The 19,234-nt window shown below is 47.8% G+C and overlaps 1 protein-coding gene across 23 annotated transcripts in view; it reads right to left on the bottom strand.

The window, feature by feature from the left end:
* The window catches only part of LRRFIP1 (LRR binding FLII interacting protein 1), a 136,335-nt gene that overhangs the window by 47,911 nt on the left and 69,190 nt on the right, over window positions 1–19,234 (bottom strand). For 8 of the 23 annotated variants that reach the window (XM_059393811.1, XM_059393812.1, XM_059393790.1 and 5 more), the window contains exons 2-7: window positions 14,100–14,186; window positions 8,086–8,103; window positions 4,752–4,799; window positions 3,434–3,478; window positions 2,840–2,890; window positions 302–340 (exon numbers count right to left, since the gene is read on the bottom strand). In XM_059393811.1, coding sequence (XP_059249794.1) covers window positions 302–340; window positions 2,840–2,890; window positions 3,434–3,478; window positions 4,752–4,799; window positions 8,086–8,103; window positions 14,100–14,186 — 288 coding nt within the window. The remainder of the gene's footprint in view (window positions 1–301; window positions 341–2,839; window positions 2,891–3,433; window positions 3,479–4,751; window positions 4,800–8,085; window positions 8,104–14,099; window positions 14,187–19,234) is intronic. The other 15 variants (XM_059393801.1, XM_059393804.1, XM_059393807.1 and 12 more) reach the window with 6 other exon arrangements.

Below are 19,234 nucleotides of genomic sequence, written 5' to 3'. Positions count from 1 at the left end.
GCGTGTGGCAAACAGCTGGTGCTCAAAGACCGTGCAGCGAGTCATTGTGTTCAAGTGCGGAGCTGGACCCTGAGGATCAGAGACACACCCAGCGGGCTCTGCAAGAAGAATGCTTCCTCTGGTAGGTATACCTGCCCTCCCGCCCGTGGCACTGCCCCAGGGGGGCCTGGGGACAGCATGTGTGTCTTTCTGGACAGAGACATACTTGGCTTTTTGGACAAAAACACCCACGAGGTTAGTGGAAACACTATAGGTTATGCACTATTAGGATCACGCCTCAGCATCCATCCAACCATCTCACCCAGGCATAAGGACCCCCATACTCCAAGTCAGGCTGCGACTGTCAGCAGGATGGTGGGAGAAGAAAAGAACAGAAAACAGAGTTGCAAAATCAATTAGAAAGCTAACACAAATATCAGAAAACATAAAGCAAAAGCCAGGTAATCTTGAAATCTTGACAAAATTACATTTTTACATGACTTCCATGTAAAAATCATCTCATGTGTATTTATGGAAGGAATCACATTAGAACGACAGCCATCATAAAATCCAGTAATGTTAAATAAAACTTGCATGGCAAATGTTGCTATAATTCATGAAATCTGAAGCAGTTTGAGCAATCTTACTTCCTCTTCCAGAAGATATATTTTGTTTATATTAAGCAAAAGGTAAACACATGCATCACCATCAATTTTTAAATAAGAAAAATTAAAATCTTATGATCCCCAAAATCCAGTTTACTGAGAAGAATGCCCATGCAAACACTAGGGAAGTAAAATTTCCCCCTGAATTTTAAGGATTTATCATCACTGCCAGTTGAATGAAGAAGACCTGTATTTTGAGATTGTCAAAGAAAAAAGGTATGATCTTTGAACTTTGCAAACTAAAGATTTCAGAATATTAGCATACATTAAAGCAGAACATACTAGCCCTGCAAAGGGAGTGGCCCACCAACCAACGGAGGCCAGAGCTTCTGGGCCCCGAAGGGTTTGAGGATGGATGCTGTCACCTCCTCACTGCTCTGGGCTTGTCCTAAACCTATCAGAGTTATGAGATCTGACTCTTACCTCCAGGATCCAAGTTCTCAAGGTCTGTGGTTCTTTAAAAAGTACTATGTCTTTAGACCAAGTATATTATGGGAAAGAACAGTGTAGGAAACCAACTGGCTTAACACAAGAATCCTGTCCACTATTGATTTTCCACTTTCTCTCTTTTATTTTATGTCCAGATTATGGGCCTCGTCCATAAAATTCTATACCTTAAAACAAATATGCTTGAAATCTTGGCAGAGAATGGTGACTAGCAAAGAAATTTAACTCATGTCTGGTTAAAATCACTGAAAATGAAATGAATGCTGTAAACAATGATTTTAATAGTTTTAAACTCTTTGGGGTCAGGAATCTTTCTGAGAATTTTAAGAAAGGGACAAGTTCTTTTCCTAGGAAAATCCAAGTACACACAAATCATGAAAACAATTCCAGGAGGATCAGATCTGAAAATGGGGACTGTGACAGATTTGGACTCTGTGTCCAATTTCTCTGCTATTCTCTCCTAAGCCTGCCTTAGTCAGGCTTTGTTCTCACCACCTCCATCAAAAGTTTCCTCGTTGAGTCCACCGACATCCTCTCTGACGCTAAGGCCAGTAGTTGGCCCTTAGTCCTATGCTTCCTTGACCTCTCCCCTGCTCCTGGAAACAGTGTCTCTTCTCGGTTTCAAGGACTCAGGCTTCTCCCGGGCCTGCTCAATGGCTGTCATTTCTGTGTCTCTGTCACAGATTCTGCAAACTCAGGTTTGCTTTTATAATATTTTGGTTACATAAATGTTACTTCCTCCAACTTGACTCTTGTCCGAGACAGATCTTTGAAGAACTTATAGCCGTATGGCTAAGGGGAAAGTTTCAGCAAGCAAGGAAGCACTTTCACCGTCTTCACATCTGAACCGTTGTTTTCTGGCAAAATCACTGTGGATCTGCTTTGGGCACTGCTAAGTCCATGACGTTGATGGCCGGTCAGAACAACAGTGAGTTACCCTGACAGTTACTGTTGCGAACAGCCAGATGAAATCCACAATCATGGTGCATATAAATTGTCATGGTGATCGAAACCAAGCATACTGCTCCAGACAGTTCTTAAGCGAAACCATGGCTGCATGGAGACCCACTTCCTACCAGCAGTGACAGCAATCGTAACCCTCTGGTAAAGAAAACTAACATGTCAGAGTAAGGCACTGACCTAAAGTGCTACGCAAAACACCATTTCTCTACTTCACTTCCTAAGGCATGCAATGTTTTCAAGCCTCATTATGATTACTGGAATGTTGAATGTCTTTGTCTTTTGCAACCATCAAGTTGTCAGTGACGAAGAGATTTCACCAAAGCTAACCAAAGGTAACACTCCTGAGGGTGAGTGGACCTGGGGCTTATGGGTCCAACCCATGCCAATTTTCCACCAGGCAACCTATGGCACCTTTCAAGGAACTAAGCAAGAACAGCACTGAGGAACAGTCACTTTATCTGAGATGCAAATTTGACCGGGAGCACGTATGCAAATGGGCCCCTTCAACCCACCAGCATTGCCAAGACAACTTAATCAAGGCGTGGCGGTGCTGTGTTATGGAGGAATATACAGACATTGTGATATCCACTCTTGGGAGAGAGACACAACAGAGGGACCTCTGCTTATCAATACTCTCTCTGCAACACAAGGAAACACCCCACCGTGGATTAGATTTCCCTGTTAGACTATGGGGTAATGAACAGGAAATCTGAACGCAGGGATACAGAAGCAAAGACGGCCAACTGTAAACTGAGCATGCAAACCCGATCCTTCTGGTTACTGACCCTCAGACTTCCACGACTACCCACTGACATGCGCTCATCTTCATCAGAAGCCTAGTGAAAGAAAGGATGAAAACAACCATGAAGCACAGCATGTAGAAACCCATGTCCAGCTTTCAGAGAGATACGGCTGATCTGACACCACAGCAGTGGGGCAGATCCGATGCCTCTGGAAATCTCAGAGGACTTGAGCCTACCTACATCTTCCCCAAATGGGCTTTGTGTGTGCACCTCCATTTACAGAGGGCTGTTTCTGGATGATATTGCTTTAACTCAATTTCACTGAAGTGGTGTTATTTACTTTGCCGGTAATCTACAAACACAGCCTCAATGCATATCATTCTGCAAATTATTTGTGGGTATTGGATGGCAAAATAGCATTAAGACTGTCATGACTATATATTAATACTCAGAAATTTTCCATTCTCCCCTCACAAAGTTAGGTCAAAATGCTAAAAGTTGAGTCCACAAATCTTTAGGTAACAGAATCAGTAGAAGTTAGTTTCTTTTGTAAGCATCACTAAGATATATCTAATCGCACATGTCAGCCACTACAACTATAAATTAGACTTCAATCAAAGTGAACACAGTACTAACCGATGTGTTTCTCCTGGATCTACGCGAATAGCGCTCAGTGTCTTCCTATCAAAGCAACGGAAGAAACAGTATTAAAGGTCAGATACAGACACAACAGAAGCCTTAGTCTGGTTGTGACTCAATACAGTATTTTTGATATAAAGTCAAATAAATATTTTCTTTGATGCCATTAAAAGGCTTCAGTTGAACCACTGAGGAAGAATGTTCTCTTTGGGGATATAATAAGCACTCAAGTAATTGGCATATTTCATTTCCACTCTAAAAGTGTGTTGGGGGAGAAGATGGCCCTTCACTGGTTCCTAACCTCTACAGGTCCAACTCAACCTACTTTTCCACCTACATTGGGAACCTTATTATCTTTCCTTTGGGAATCAGAAGATAAATCATTACCATAAAAGCTCCAATAAGGACATTATCCCATCTACTATATTTTGTGCATTTTGAGACACACATGGTTTTCACATTTGGGTATCTCTGAAGGGGGTATATCTTACAATCAAAGTTGTTCACATTATAATTCGCAGCATTTTTTTTTCTTCTTCTTCTTCTTTCTCAGTGATACAGAAAACAATGAGGCATCTTTTAACTGGGTCTTAAGATCTGATGAAAATACATCTGCCATAGAAGCTTAAAATGATGGTTGACACACACTAAAGGCGGAAATTAATCATTTGTTTTGACAAAGAAAGTACACACTGCTTATATTTCAGGAACTGTTCTCTTTCCCATTCTACACAGGGGTCTAAGATATTAAGAGGTAATTCTACATTTCCTTGGATTGTTTATGCATAAGGGACATCGAACATGACATTTCCACACTGGCCAGGTTCTCCTTTGCTAAAACTATGTAATGACGTCCATAAGGCCACTGAGTAAGTGTCAAGGACAGGAGGAGGTGGGAGGAACTCATATGGACAAATTAATGAGAGGACTGGGTCCACGTTCTCTTGGGACCAGTGGACAGCAAGGGGAAGGCTCCCCCTCCTTGAGCCTCATGCCTAGGGCTCCATCTTCTCCTGTGTGCCTAATGGAGAGCCCTTTGCCCAGGGAGACAGGGCGGCGGTGGCCCTGGAGAACATGACACTAGCCTGGAGACTCCAGGAGTGAGCAGCTACTGCCCAGACCAGACAAAAATGCCGGCCAGGCCCATTTCTAACCCAGCTTCATCCGGATGTAAACAATCTGGCCAGATGCAGAACTGGAAGAAAATCTCTCAGTATTAAATTATGGCACAGCAGAAATCTATCAATATAATTGCAGTGTGTAAGAATCAAATTATAAACCATGTCAGTTTCTTAAAATTGTATCCAAGGCCTACCATCCACTGCTCGATGTCGCCCCATTTTGTATCCAGCCCATAATATTTCTAAAGACAGAAGGAAAGAAAATTAGGCAAGACGTGAAACGGTAACCACGTAAGAAACTGTTCTGACATGCATTTCCAAACCACTGCCCAAGCCACACAGGGAAGGGAGCATGCCGTCACACAGCTGGAAACACCACACTCGGTGCAGGGTGGGGAGCTCTGGTGAAGAGACTGCCGCCTCCCATCCCTCCCAGGCAAGCCCAGGGAGCACGGCGAAGAGCAGGAGCTGAACAGGGCAGTGTAGCCCCAGTGTGAGGCTGCTGAAGCCTGCAGAGCAAAGGTACTTGAGCTGCTGGAGCAACAAGAAAGCCCAGGGGACAGGGAGAGAGAGGGCGCTGACCCCTCGGTCTCCAATGCTCTTGCTCCAGCTATCTGATATCTACGCTAAATTTAGGTCCCCGAGAATTTACGTTCTTTGGATGTCTTCATAGCATGTTACCGATGGAAAGATGGCTGAGTGGCTAAGAAGAGGGCTTGGAACAGAAAAAACATTTTTATGGTTGCAGGTTATATTGGGCATTTTCTTTAGCTATAGTGCCTCCATGGTTTTACCTCGCTTGTGCCAGCCCTGGTGGTCCAAGTTAAAATTAGAAAAGCAGATTCAGAATGGCTACTGCCCTTGCTAAATATAGTGATTCCCAAGAGAGGCAGGAGCACAAGTCTAGTCTCAAGTGATGGGGTCTTGCTTTTCTCCTCACTTTCTCCCCAGTTCCAATAGAAAAAGCAAGGAACAAGCAACCAAACTTTCATGTCATCACATAGACATGGTTTTCCTCTTTATATATTAAAACTTTGGGGAAAAAAAATTGGGTGCTAGAAGTCCAAGACAAATTTTGAAATTGTTTTCTAATTGCCAAAACATGCTGCTATGTTTGGCTCAGTTACAATTATTTTGAAGGGTGGCCAGATTTTAAATATAATGGCTCTCCAACGGTCTCGCCCCTTTCTCTTAGAGAGAGCGCTAAGCAGGAAAAGTGAAGGGGAAAAAAACTGGAGGAAGCATTCAACCTTTTCAAATCTCAACCAATACAGAAATGTAATATATCAAAAGTACATGAGCCGAGTCTTTTTCTATAAGTCACTTTCCTGACTTTGAGGCTTTAGCTTCAAGTTAAGTGAAATGCAACAGCTTAAAGCCATTTTACATTCAATCAATGTCGGGCCTGCTCACTCTTGCAGCCAAATTCCAGGTTTCTCACCTGTAAAATGTGACACCATCAACCCTCTTTAGCTCATGGCTTAATTACAAAGATAGAAAGAACAGAGGTTTTTTGTTTTGTTTTGTTTTGTTTTTTTAAAGGGGGGCCTATACAAAGGCATAAAAATTATTTCAATTCCAACAAAAGCTGTATGATGCGTTTGTCTATTTTCATATTTTCCCTTTTTTGCCAATTCTATACTTATATCAAATACCGCACACCATCTCTTGCTCTTTTTGTGATAAAAATAAGAACGAGCATTCAAAATCTTCCATCTAGTTCATGGTGAACTTACCCATCACTGCTATGCCTGCAGTTCTCCCTCCCTGAAATGATGGGGTCCGTCATTTCAGGGAGGGAGAGCACCCCCCCCCCCCCCCGCCCCAAGCAGAAAGTGCAACTAACTCCAAGTTCTGATGTTAGTGAGCAGGCTCCAAAGCCAAAAGCAGAAAACGTACAATGTTTCAAATGTAAACCACTATGATTAGCCAGTGAGTCATGCAAAGGAAGTAAGAGCCAGACCTACAATACAAAAGGTGCTTGGCTTTCAGAAATAGCTGAAGTTCAGTAGAAGAGAAGCCATCCCACAGAATGACCAAGTGGGCCAAGAGAGATGTTTACTGCCTCCTCTTCCTTTTCTCAAATCTTAATGATAAGGAAAGCCCTCCCTTCCCTTGGCACATCTATATTATAGAAATGTGTATCTGCTTTTCTACTGTGGACTTCCTGAGCTCCCTTCTAGAATTACTTTGTACACAAGTGAACATTCTGACAGAAGGTCTAACATTGTATCCCTGCTGAGTTACTAAACAGAAAAACAATAGTGATCTGGAACTAGAAAGGAATGAACCAAAGTGTAAATTACTAGGCGGAGTCTCTTTTCTAGGTTTTGGGCAGTCTGTTACAGGGTGGGTCCCCTAGCTTTGCCAGCTTTTGCCTCTTGTTAAATTCTTCCCGAGACTCTCTAAGTATGTTTGGATCTAGCTTCAACATACAATCCAATACCAGACCCTGGAAAAAACTAATAAAGCACAAACAGGTTCTGGCGCCCACTTATCTGATTTCTCTACACTCTCTGGACAGTAGTTATGCGGACTGGGGGGTAGGGGACAGGAACCAAAGGCAATCTGGTATGGTAGCCAGTAAAGGAATCCACCGCTGGAATTTTAAATTTACTGATCGTGTGTTTAAAAGGACCTGGTGACTAACCTTTTAATGATCATCTTATTTACATTTTTCTTAGCTGCTCTAAAAACAAAATGAAAAACAAAACAAAACAACCCAGTTCTTCTTTATCTACAAACTAAATGGATTTATAAAAAGCACTATGATAGATGTCAGAAGTAACTAATGAGATTCAGATTTGGTAAAGACTCATAGTAGACACACACTATAAATTCTCAGGGAACTAACCATCGCTCCATCATTGTTGCCGAGTCAGGAGCCACTGATCCGGTTGTTTCCAACCCTACTTTGTATGCCCCGCCGGCTAGTGTATTTCTCACTAAATCTCAGCTGCTTCTAAACGCCCAGCAAATAGACACGCACTTTACCACCCTGAATGTTAGGGATGGAGGGCAGGTTTAAATTATTGGAGTTGGCTATTGTTACCATTTTCTTTTTTCCCACCTGGGTTTTAAATCAGTATATGCCAATCTCTCAATCTGTGGTAATCTGCATTGAGATTTTAAGATTTTTCTGATAAAATCATATGGAAGGGTAATCTTTTTCTTTAAATATCTGACTTTGAAAGTTTCCCCAATTCTGAAGTGTGATTTCATTTTATCTTAGAATTCAATTTTTTGTGTTTGTTTCTTCCTCAAAGAAACAATTTTCTAATTCTTTGAGAAAAGTGGAGATGAGGAAAACATTCTGTGGACAGAGGTACGTCTGATGGTTGCTTTTTCTGGGGGTGGAAATAGGGACTTCAGCATTCTTGAATAAACCAATTTGTAAATAAAGCAGTAAAAACTTCTACATATTTTCAATGAAAGGCATTATTTCTGAAAGGTGACCAGGCCCTTGGCAGGAAAACAAAACAAAACAAACCGGCATGCAAATTAGGAAACAAAGAACAAAGAGCCTACCTTTTGAACCTGATAGATCTACAGAGAAGGGCAAAAGAAATAAGAAAAGAAGTGTGAAATCCAATTACAGAAGTAGTTACATCAGAAAGAAAGGTTATCTAAGTCCCTGGAGATGTGAATAAAAGCAATACTGGGGGGGGGGGGGGGCCCAACACTGAGTACTGGTAGAATAAAAAAAAATGTCTGAAATCTCATTGAAAGTATTGTTAATTTCCTGACTCATTTTACACGCTATTTGAGATACAATGGTGAGACCGAGGCACACACAGGTGGGTGCCTGCAAGAATCCTGGTGTGATTCTAGTGCACTGAGTCCATGTAACCATTACCAGCAGTGGGGAAAAGCACTTCATCTTCAATTCAAAACTTCTCTGCACAATGATAAAAGTTCAACTAGAAAGTACAGTGTAAAGTCCACTGGTCAAGTGCCCAAGTAGGGAAGAAAGATGCTTTCCTATTCTGATTCACGTGGGTATGAACAATGCCAGGAAAATGACAGGTAAAGAAGCAGCAATTACTAGAACAGAACTGAGACACGTTTTTTAAAAAGCGTATTATCACACACTGACATATTCATTTGCTTCAGATTTTTCTCCTAATTGTGCAGTATCACCAGGTAAGACTGAGGGATCAGGCTCATTCATTCATTCATAGAACAAAACATTTGCTGAATCAGGCTTTACTCAAATCACGGCCAACGCTTGGCATTTCTAGTCTTACATGGGTGAGCACACGTGAATGTATTCAACATTACGACCACAGGACACACAGTACTGACCACGAAAATGCTTATCAAGTCAGCAGCAGTTAAAGAAACACAGCCCATTCATCAGATTGGCTGGTTGTCCATCACCATGTGTTTCTACTAGCCGAGGTCCTCATGTGAAGTAAAAGGCTCACTCGGAGTTCCCAAATAGCTACATATTATTCTTCCCCATGAATCCACTCAGAAGGAGCTCATAACCCTTTTACGCAGCCCTACAGCACAGCGAACACAGGCCACAGTCGGGTCTCCCCATTTGCACGAAGAATCAGGATGGAGAGAGCTAGAGGCCACCATGGAAGGGCTGGGTGGGCCTGGGAGGTCGGGGGAAATCCACGGCCAGCTCACAGGCCCCATGTCCTCAGGGTCTGTGGGACTTGAGGACAGATCTACACTCCAACATGGTGTCTACTTGCTTGCCTTGTCCCCGTCTTGGGGTATCCCAGGCACTAGTGTCGCTCCGACCATAACCCACCTCCAAAAACTCCAACTTTTGTCACCAGCTTCACCCTTCCTGGCCTCGAACGACAGTCACCCCTCCTCCTCCATGGAGTCAAGGCTCTGTCCACTTTCAGCAGATCTGAGCTCCCTCTCCAGGAAAGCCTCGCCCCTGCTCAGAAACACCTGTATGAAGGCGGATGGCTCACCCCCAGATGAAAACAGGGATCACATTTCTCACTTTTTTTACACCAAAGCATCAACACTACACTAGTTAAACACTGGCCTTGTGAAGCATATTCATTTCCACTTAATCAACAACTTAAAATGCCAGTGCCCCGGGGCTATCAGATTGTATAACCTCAAATCGAGTTAGCTAGTTCTAATAATAGGCCCAGAGATGTGATATGCAGAGGACGGGCTGAGACAAGTGTCGCCTGTACACCTTCCTGAATTCTTAGGCCCTGCCAGCTTGCCTCACTCCCCCCTCTAGCGGTACACACAAACGCTCACGTGTGCACATGCATGTCCACAGGTACAGCCCCCAGGCCCCCAGCTCATCTCACATAAAGAAAGAGCTACAAGAACAGCCACGGCTTCTGTGTTCTAACACTCCTGCTAACAAAGCTGCCTATTCTGTGTTTATTACGCTGTGCTTCCAAGTCCACACCAATGAGAAAACTGGTTTCCCGGGGTATGCAGCTGCTTATAAACTGATCAGGGGTTACGTGCATCTTCCCTTTTCCCCTCCGCTGTGGGTGCCAGCCAGCTCCCACACCACCTGAATCCCATGGACTCTGCCCTGGGTTTTTCTTGTTAAGTGTCTATTTGGTTTTAGCTACTAGGACAACTTACAGCTGCCAGGCGTAGGAATGTGAATCTTGGCTCAGCTGTCTTCTTAGCTGTGGGGATAACTGTCTGCTTTCTTCACTTGTAAGTGAAACTTGGGCAGAGTCCCTTGTGGACTGTGACAGCACCCAAGTGTGCTGCTGCCCCGGGCCAGCGGCTCTAGGATGTCCCTGACGTTCCCCTCTGCCCCACCCCAGCTCTCTTTGACTAGCAATAAAATACACATCTATTTTAGCTTAAATCTTTCAGATTCGCCCCCTTTTTTGAACCAACAGACAAACTTTAAATATCAATGCTCTCGTATTTCCAAGACCCTAAATTTCTGCTAGCAACAGTGTCACTTGGGTGGGTCAGTGCTTGGCTGAGGCAACCAGATTAGTATAAACTGCAGGACAGACTGGGGCGGGGTGGGGGGGGTGCTCCCTCCATGCTTCACCCCTTCCCTGACCTGGCTGTCATTGTGTTCTGCCCTATCCCACATGCCACTCCCTCACTCAGCATCCCACAGGCTGCATGGACCAGGGCTGGCTTCTCTGCTCCCTTCCTGACACACACAGGGTGTCACTATGCACACTGAGAATTTATGTCACGGGGGCTGGTCATCAGGCATGTAACTGGACCCCAAATGAGAGTGTGAGTTCTGCAGAGAAGGAACTGTGGAGATGCCTTCACTAACTCTTTGCCAGTCCATGGGGTCACACAGGGAGCAGGGTGAGATCACAGGGAGAAAGGTGAGCACAGGGGAAATCGCCTGTGAAATCATACATGGAGCAGGATGAGATCACACGGGAGGAGGGTGAGCACAGGTGAATGGTCTGGGGGATCACACAGGGAGGAGGATGAGGCCAGAGAGGGAGGAGGGTGAGCATGGGTGAAGCTTTGTGGGATCATGCAGGGAGAAGGGTGAGGTCAGAGAGGGAAGAGGGTAAGCACAGGTGAATGTTCTGGGGGATCACACAGGGAGGAGGGTGAGATCACACAGGGAGGAAGGTAAGGTCAGAGAGGGAGGAGGGTGAGCACAGGTGAATGGTCTGTGGGATCACACAGGGAGGAAGGTGAAATCACACACAGAGGAGGATGAGGTCACACTGGGAAGAGAAACCAAGAAGCTGGTGCTCACTCGGGGGTACTTTCTCACATGCAAAGCCAAGCTTTCCTGCTGGCCCCTCGGAACTCAGCCCCACACATCATGGAAACCCACGCCTGCATCCACAAGCACCTCTGTCATGTAGCAGAAGATCAACGAGACCCCAGTGACCACCTGCTTTTGTGCAAGACGTTCCTTGGAATTTGACTCAAGATACAACATCTGATTTCCAGGAACCGCTTCCATGTCTTGACAACAAATGTGAAACATGCTGTTAAAACGGAGAGTGTCCCAGTTCTAACACGTGTCCCACCGAGGCCAACTGTGGTGTTTCTGACCAGATTCCTGGTTTTAATCAGCTTTTCTCTGCAAAGCCGAGCTCTTCAACTGGCACCAAATGCCAGGGATGGCCATACTGCCCAGAAGCGGGGCTCTGCGGGTGCACAGGCCCAGGTTCCAACGCCCTGTGGCAGGGACCGGGGGCTCCCCAGCCCCGTGTGTCTGGTGGGGGCTTCCTTGTGAGGCCACTGTGAGGAGCCACAGGAACCTCGGGAGCAGGGGGGCTTTGCTTCTAAAGGAGGCCACTCAAACAGTCATTTTCGTGGCTCAATTCTTCACTTTTTTCTAGATCAAGCAAGATTTTTCTACATCAAGCACTTTTGCTAAAGCACTTTGTGAAGCTCAGCCACACGTTATTATGCCTGTATTGAAATGAACTCCACCCATCACTAAGGCCACAGTTACGCTAAACATAGCATCTGGAAAACAGATGTGTATGGACACAATGCATAACTCATTCTCCTCTTGGTTTTGTGGAAATTTAACATCGTACTCTCAGTGCGTGTCAGTTTCCCTTACACCCGAGGCTGATGATAAAGTTAAGATTACTGACTCCATCCTGAGTGCCCAAGGCAGGGCCCCCAGATGTCACTGTCCTCTCTCTCTCTCTCCCTGGGGTCAGCCCTGTGGGCTCCAGCAGTGGGCTCAGACGCAGCGACAGGCCGCCAGACACACCAGTGCTGCTGGGATTTGGTCCACCATGGAAAAGCTGGCAGAGTGGGAACATGTCAGGAAGATCCCCTATAAGGCTTTTACAACTTTAACAGAACAGGGACCAGGGGCCTGTTGGAGAACCAGGGAATAGATTAAAAGTGAATGAGCCCCAAGAGGGTAGTGGCCGTTGGCCCCAGACCAGTGGTACAGCCTGGGAGGCAGAGCTGGAGACCCAGCCTCTGGACACCTGCCCGCCCCCCACTGCCATGTTCCCTTCCAAAGCGGGGCGGGGGGCTGCAGGGTCCAGCAGACAGTGGGCGTGCAGGTGTCTGCTGGATGAACGAAAATATTCTAACGGGAACCAGACACCAGGCAGTTTGAAAAAAAAATCTGAAAAAAGGAAAAATATCTATTTTTAAAAACCAGTTCAGGCTAAAAGAACTTTTCCATTGAGTGGCCTCTGATTACTATTAATACCAGCGTCTGAGTTGGCAGAAGCCGTCTGCTGTCAGGGTGGCTCCCACAGCACAGTGACAGGGTCTCAGAAAGGTGTGGGACAAAGTCTATAAGCAACTGGACCTAGACTTTCTCTTGACCTCCTGTTCAGATCCTTCTCTCCAGAGATGTCCTGAAAATGCATCTCTGAAGGATCTTTGACCATCGCTCCTGGTGAGATGCATCCCCTGGAGCTGATGACCCTCAGCCCCAGTGGGCTGAACCTCACCCTTCACTGAGATGACGGAAGGGGACGCATCCCAGTAGACATCGGTGCGGCGACACATGAGTCCAAATCACCCACGCAAAAAATTCCAGAGTGCCTATTTCCGGTTTTAAAATGACAACCATGATTCTCAGGGGAAAGCACTGGGAAAGTGCCAAACCCATGCCCCCCCCCCCCCCCCCCCCCGCCACCTCAGGGAATGTGAAGGTGAGCAGTGGAATCCACAAGGATTTGAAGAGAAACTGGAAACGCAGGTTTTTATTGGAAATCTCATGTGCTTTATAAACACTGGCTCAGCTTTAAAATTCTGGCTATGCAAAATCAGCCCTGGGAAAAGCAGCTGGCTGCCTCCCTCCGGCTTGGCAAATTCAAATGTTCTGACCAAGAGAAGCCCTGCAGTGGGGCCTGGTGTGGATGCTCCCACAGGGTGCAGCCCACAGAGAACACGGGTCTGCTTCCTTCACCACGTGGACTTCAAGGTCACAGAAAAGTTCACTGCTCTAACCACAAGGTCAAGAGTCCTCGCGCTGTCCACACGACCTAGGCTGTAGCTCAAGATTACGAAAATAAGTAGCAGACTACATTAACAGGTATGTAAGCCCATTCCTGTCCACCTTCCCTTGGTGCGCGGGGGGTGGGGCGCAGTTTCTTCCAAGCTGTCCCACCCATGGTGTATATTCTGTTTTCTGTGCCACATATGGGCTTCGGGCATCACGAAACTTACTAAAACAGGTAAAAGCCGCAAGGGGAAATATTTTTAAACAAAACAGTTTGGTTAGTTTTAAAATATAATATTCTGTTCTTTCACTTTTCAACTCAGAGGCTTGAGATTCTGGCTGGACGGATAGACCTTGAGGTTCAGAACCAGCAGCTCTTGGCTCCTTTCGGCCAGAAGGCTGGGCTGGATGTAGGCAGGCGAGTGGCTGCGCGGGAGGCTGTCTCAGGACCCAGCAGGTCGAGGTCTGGGACAGGCATGCCCGGCATCCGTGCTATGCGCACTCCCTGGCCTGACCTTGAACAACAGTCACAGGCACGGCGCATTCCGATCGTGAGCACTGTCAAGCGGACAGGTGTGTAAATAGCAACAGGTGTCTCTGCACCTGCACGCTCTACCCAAAATGAAAACACCTGTGAAAGGAACCCTCACAGAACCACGAGCCTTACCTCTTTCTGCTGCCGCTCCAGCTCCTTCATTCGGATCTCCCGAGCCTCGGCACGGGCCGCACGCTTCGCCGCCAGCCTTGCCTCCGCCTGAAACACACAGGGGATTTTATTAGCAGACGGATCAGTGGCTCCTTTCGTGTGAATGATGAGGCCGTTAGTAAGAGACTTTGTTTGGCGTTTAATAAATACACCGTAACACATCACAGACTCATACGAGTTAAAGGTCAGCAGGAATGATGGCAGCAGTCGTACAGACAATAAGGATCACTACCGTTTACAGAGCCCTTACTAAATGCCAAGTAGGCATGGATGCTGTTGTTGTTTATAAAAGACTTTATTTACTTATTTGAAAGGGAGAGAACGAGCAGGAGAAAGGGGCAGAGGGAGAAGGAGAAGCCAATTCCCAACTGATCAGGGAGCCCGACATGTGACAATCCCATGACCTGAGAGCATGACCCTAGCTGAAGGCAGATGCTCAACCGACTGAGCCCCCCAGGCTCCCCTAAGTGGGCACAGCTCTAAGGACCTTATAAATATTGTGCCACATACACCTTACAACAACCCTCTTAGGTAGATATTATTACCATCCCCAGTTTATAGAGGAGAGAACTATGGCAAAGAGAGGGCATGTAACTTGACCAAGGTCACACAGCCTCCAAGTGGCAGGGCTGGGTGCGTGCCTTCCTCTGGAGCTATGACAGACTACTGCGTAGAGCAAAGCATCAGAGCTGGGCAGGACCGTCCCTTTTACAAAGCAGGAAGTGGATGCCTAGAGAGGCTGTTGGACCTGTCCCAGGGCACAGGGCTGGGACTCTGACACTACATTCCAGAACTCCTGTCTAGTCACCTCTCAGGACACCCTGCTGCCCTCTGCTTCCTCTCCAACATCCACAGTGCCAGGAAGCTCGTCTTTCCTCAAGACAAGACCAGAGCAGGATGGTCGGTGGGTCCTAGCTGTTGGAAGCATTACATGAAAACAAGACAAAACAAAACAGTTTCCATGTAACTATTTATCAACTTGGATAGCTATTTAGCCAAACTGTACTGAAGACCATTAAAACTCTAGACCAGGGCTGACTTGCGCCCTTGAACCTGCCACTCACACTGCTTCCCACTCCACAGATCTGTCCATTCACTGTTTCAGGGGTACAGCAAACGGCTCCGTGAGGACGTGGCGCACATGCACCAGGATTTGGGTTTTCCGGTGTCAAGCAAATTCCACCTTCTTTCCACTTGGTTTCTTTGGGGGAATGAATATACTTGTAATTCTTCCACTGACAATTCTGTTGATAGTTTTAGGTGTTAAAGCAGGGCCGGGAGAGGCAGCCAGAGTTCTTCTGGTGTGGCCAGTGGGCCAGCAAACAGGAGGTGGCCCAGGTGTCATCATCCAGCCTGTCCCGAAGGACCAGGCTCCCATCAGCACGGTGGATCCCAGTGTCGAGGACGCCCGTGTCCTCCATGCCACACTGGTAACTGACTCACAAATTTATCTTGTCTGAATTCGAATCTGGGTTGAAAACTGACCTTAGCTCATCTGTCAGAGACTGGCTGGTGTGTGGCCTTATAAGGAATTTCTTCTGTAACTTGGTTCATTCGTGTGGTTCCTCTATCAACCCGAGCCCAGGTCCCTCAAGTCGGGGGTGGTGGTGGGGTCAAATTTCACAACTGCTTCAGTACATTGATACCTTGGCACCATTTTCAATTTTCTAAACCATGCTACACCGTGGAGGGGGCCACTCAGGGTCTAAAAAGATCCAGCAGAGTTCGGGGGAAGGGAGGGGAAGGCTTGTGTGACTGACACCCGGCCACGCTGAAATGCTACGGTAGCTTGGCTGGGTCAGCAAGAGGACTAGGTTCACTCTGAGTGCAGCCTACCTACCTGCCTGCCTTGCTGCGGGGAGGCCCGGCCCCTGCCTGCTGGCTCCGGGTCTGTGTCTGTGCCGGTACAGCCCAGGCCGCCAGAGCCACCAGCTTGGAACCAGGCCTGGAGGCAGAAGGGGAAGGGAGAAGGGAGGGCATGCAGGAGGGGGAAGGGGAGGGGCGGAGCAGGAATGTGAGAGACAGGGAAAGAGAAGAAGGGAGGGCTGCGGGGGGGGGGGGGGGCACAGGCAGAGAGGAGGGTGGCAGTCCGATTCTCAGGGGTCCCCAAGATTCCTGCCCTGGTGTACTTGCTCCACAAAATCCTCTCCCCTTGAGCATGGGCAGCACCGTGAGTGGGAGTGATGCCGCTCCTGTGACTGGAGCTGGGGTGATATCTCAAGGCCAAAGAAACACAAAAATAATTACGGTCTCTCGTCAGCTGACTTAATCAAAAGATAGATGATCCTGGGTGGGCCTCACCTAATCAGGTGAGCCCTTTAAAAGAGGATCAGGAAGTCAGACTCTCCTGCCGGCAGCAAGAGATAAGACAAAGAGGTGGGGTCTGGTGTCACAAGGCTAGTGTCTCTGACCTGGGGGGAGTCTGAACTGCATACACCCATCCCGTCCCCCATTGCTTTCCTGTAGCTCTGCTTGGGACTGGACCAACGATCCCTGAGGAGACCATCTCGGTGAACACGCAGTCCCTGACCCCTGGTGTGACCTCCCACCAGACAGGCAGGCTTCCAAAACAACAGCCCATCGGACCACACAGACTACATCTCAGCTACCCCGTGGGCCTCCCTCCACCCTGGAAGTGGCTCCCATCTTGGCCCACACACTCCTATGGTCCTCAGGTCCAATCCAGAAAGTCTGTCCTGGTCATGAGGACAATGGCACCAACAGACTAAAACCCACCAGAGCTCTGGATCTGAGGGACCCAGGCCTGGATGATAAAGGAATGGTGGGAATGAACCAAGTCACAGGGTAAGTTCCTTATGAAGCTGTATCAGCTGTAGTCACTTGACCTTCAGTTCCAATTCAGAAAAGGGCTAAACTTCTCAGGCAGTACGATTTCGAATCGTTGTGATTGCTGCCTTGTGAAACACCTTCCTCTCTTAGGGTTCGCATGGGACTCACACCCGGGAAGCGAGACGCCTGTCACATAGGAAGTGGTAAAAATCATGTTCTCTTCTGTGAATCCAACTAACTAAACACCAACAGACACAGGTGTCGACATTTAAACAGGTCTAGATACCTCTGCATGACCAACTTCATGAGCACACGACTGTGACCAGCATCACAAGCCTGGTCCTGGCCCGAGAGGCCTGAATGAAAGACTAGATAGAGAGTCTGACGACACAATTTAGCCTGAAAACACTGATGTTACCAAGAACATGAAAGAGCCCAACCCAGAGCCTAAGAGACCGAGATCCCCCAAGCGATCCCTGTGAAGTCACCAGAAAGAAATATGTTATGATCAAGTCATGAAGAAAACAAAAGAATACAAAACAGCTCTGGTCCACCACGGTGATAAGCAAACAGGAATTCATTCCCCACAGCATTTCCTGGGACGCGCACTGCCCTCCCATTGCCTCAGGCCAGGCAAGGGTTCTTGGGTTCCCCCCATGCCTTGGGCCAGTGCTTCTGTGTGCAGGACAAACCCATCACCACCTGCCACCTTTGTGAACTATAAACTCACTCTTGAGGTCACAGCTATGTCACAGTTTGTAGGAGAGTTTCCAAATGCTTACTTTCACTTCTGCACTTAGCTGGTGGGGAGGGACAGCAGCTACTGGTGATGGCCAGCCCAGGCCCACCCAACCTTGCACCACCTTCAGACCCGGCCAGGGAAGGACTTGTGGATGTCGGTGTGGGTCCCCGGTCTCTGGAGGAGACAGCCAGGGCTGGGGAGTTGGAATGTGGGACAAGCTGGAGGAGCCAGAGAGCCTGGGACATGGGCCCTAGCTTCAGCCCCTGTATCTTCTGGAACCTTATCTTGAAGGAATGTGAAACCACTGGAGGGTTTTACAAAGGGACATGGAGGGGCTGACCTCTGTTTGAGAACTAGCGCTCTGGCTGCTATGTGGGGAATGGGAAGGGACTGAGGAGGCAGTAGGGAATCTAGGAGGTGGGCAGAGGTTGCTTTGAGCCAGCAACCCTGTGAACCTCAACAGGTGGGATGAAGCAAAGCGGGTGGCCAGAGGGCATTGGCAGGGTGCCAGGAGCCTAGGGTCCCAAGCCCGTGTGTGCCAGCAGCCAGAGAACCCTGGTGAAGAAACCCCACGTGCCATACCCGATGCTTGTGACACACAGGGTGCTTTCCCCAAACCTGGACGGGACATCCTGCCTGCTGACCCCAGCTCACCCCCCCAGGGCCTGTGTGGGTGGGGCTCAGAGTCGGGGAGTGCCGTCACTTCAATTCCCCTAAACTCCCCAACTCAAGGAAGAGGGTGATGGTCCATCGAAACTGGAAGGATGGAAAGGGGTGGGTTTGTGGGATGTAAGACAGAAAGTCAAAAGGCACAGGGATTCAGAAAAGCAAGCTTGGAATACAAGACCGCGCACCCTGCCCAGCAAGCAGTCCGCTGCCTCGTTGTTCAGCTCCCATGTTGCTCCTGGGATGCTCCCCGATGGACCTGTGACCAAGCTCATTCTGTGACCTCAGGGCACCTCCCGGGACGGCAGCAGGGCAAGCTGGCTTGGCCCTTTCTCCCAGTTCTGGAATGCCCCCTTCCCTTTCTACAAGAGCTGACAGGAGACGGGCATCAAGCCCTCAGCATCTGCCTTCAAGGGCTCCAGGAAAGGCAGAGCTCTGGGCCGTAAGCCTCCTCCTGCTCCCCGCGTCTTTGTTGAGATACATACTAAAAAATATTTAAGATGAAATAGTATGATTGCCATCAGATTTGCCTTCTAATAAGTAGGGGGGAGGGGGAAGGAGGGGTCTGCAGGGATGTAAGCTGACAGCTGCCGGGCTGGCTGGTGCACCCCCCCGCCCCCCCCCCCCCGCGCACCCGCACACCTGGGAGGAGGTGGAGATGCAGAATCACCTCCCACCCCCAGGCCCTCCCAGTCAGAGCCTCTGGGATGGAGTCCAGCCTGCTGGGCTTCAACATGCTCCCAGTGTGTCTGTGTGTGTTGGCGGGGGCGGGGTGGTGCTGACGCTCGCTCAAGTGTGGGGAACTCTGTCTTCTGTTAACCCATCTGTGTTTGGGTATGTTTGAAATTTTTCATAATAAATAGGAAATTTTTAAAAGGGAGGGTAAAAGGGGGAGGCA

The sequence above is a fragment of the Mustela nigripes genome, chromosome 3 (assembly GCF_022355385.1).
Source record: "Mustela nigripes isolate SB6536 chromosome 3, MUSNIG.SB6536, whole genome shotgun sequence".
In the NCBI taxonomy this organism is placed as follows: Eukaryota; Metazoa; Chordata; class Mammalia; order Carnivora; family Mustelidae; genus Mustela; species Mustela nigripes.
This window is presented reverse-complemented; position numbering and strand designations above follow the sequence as displayed.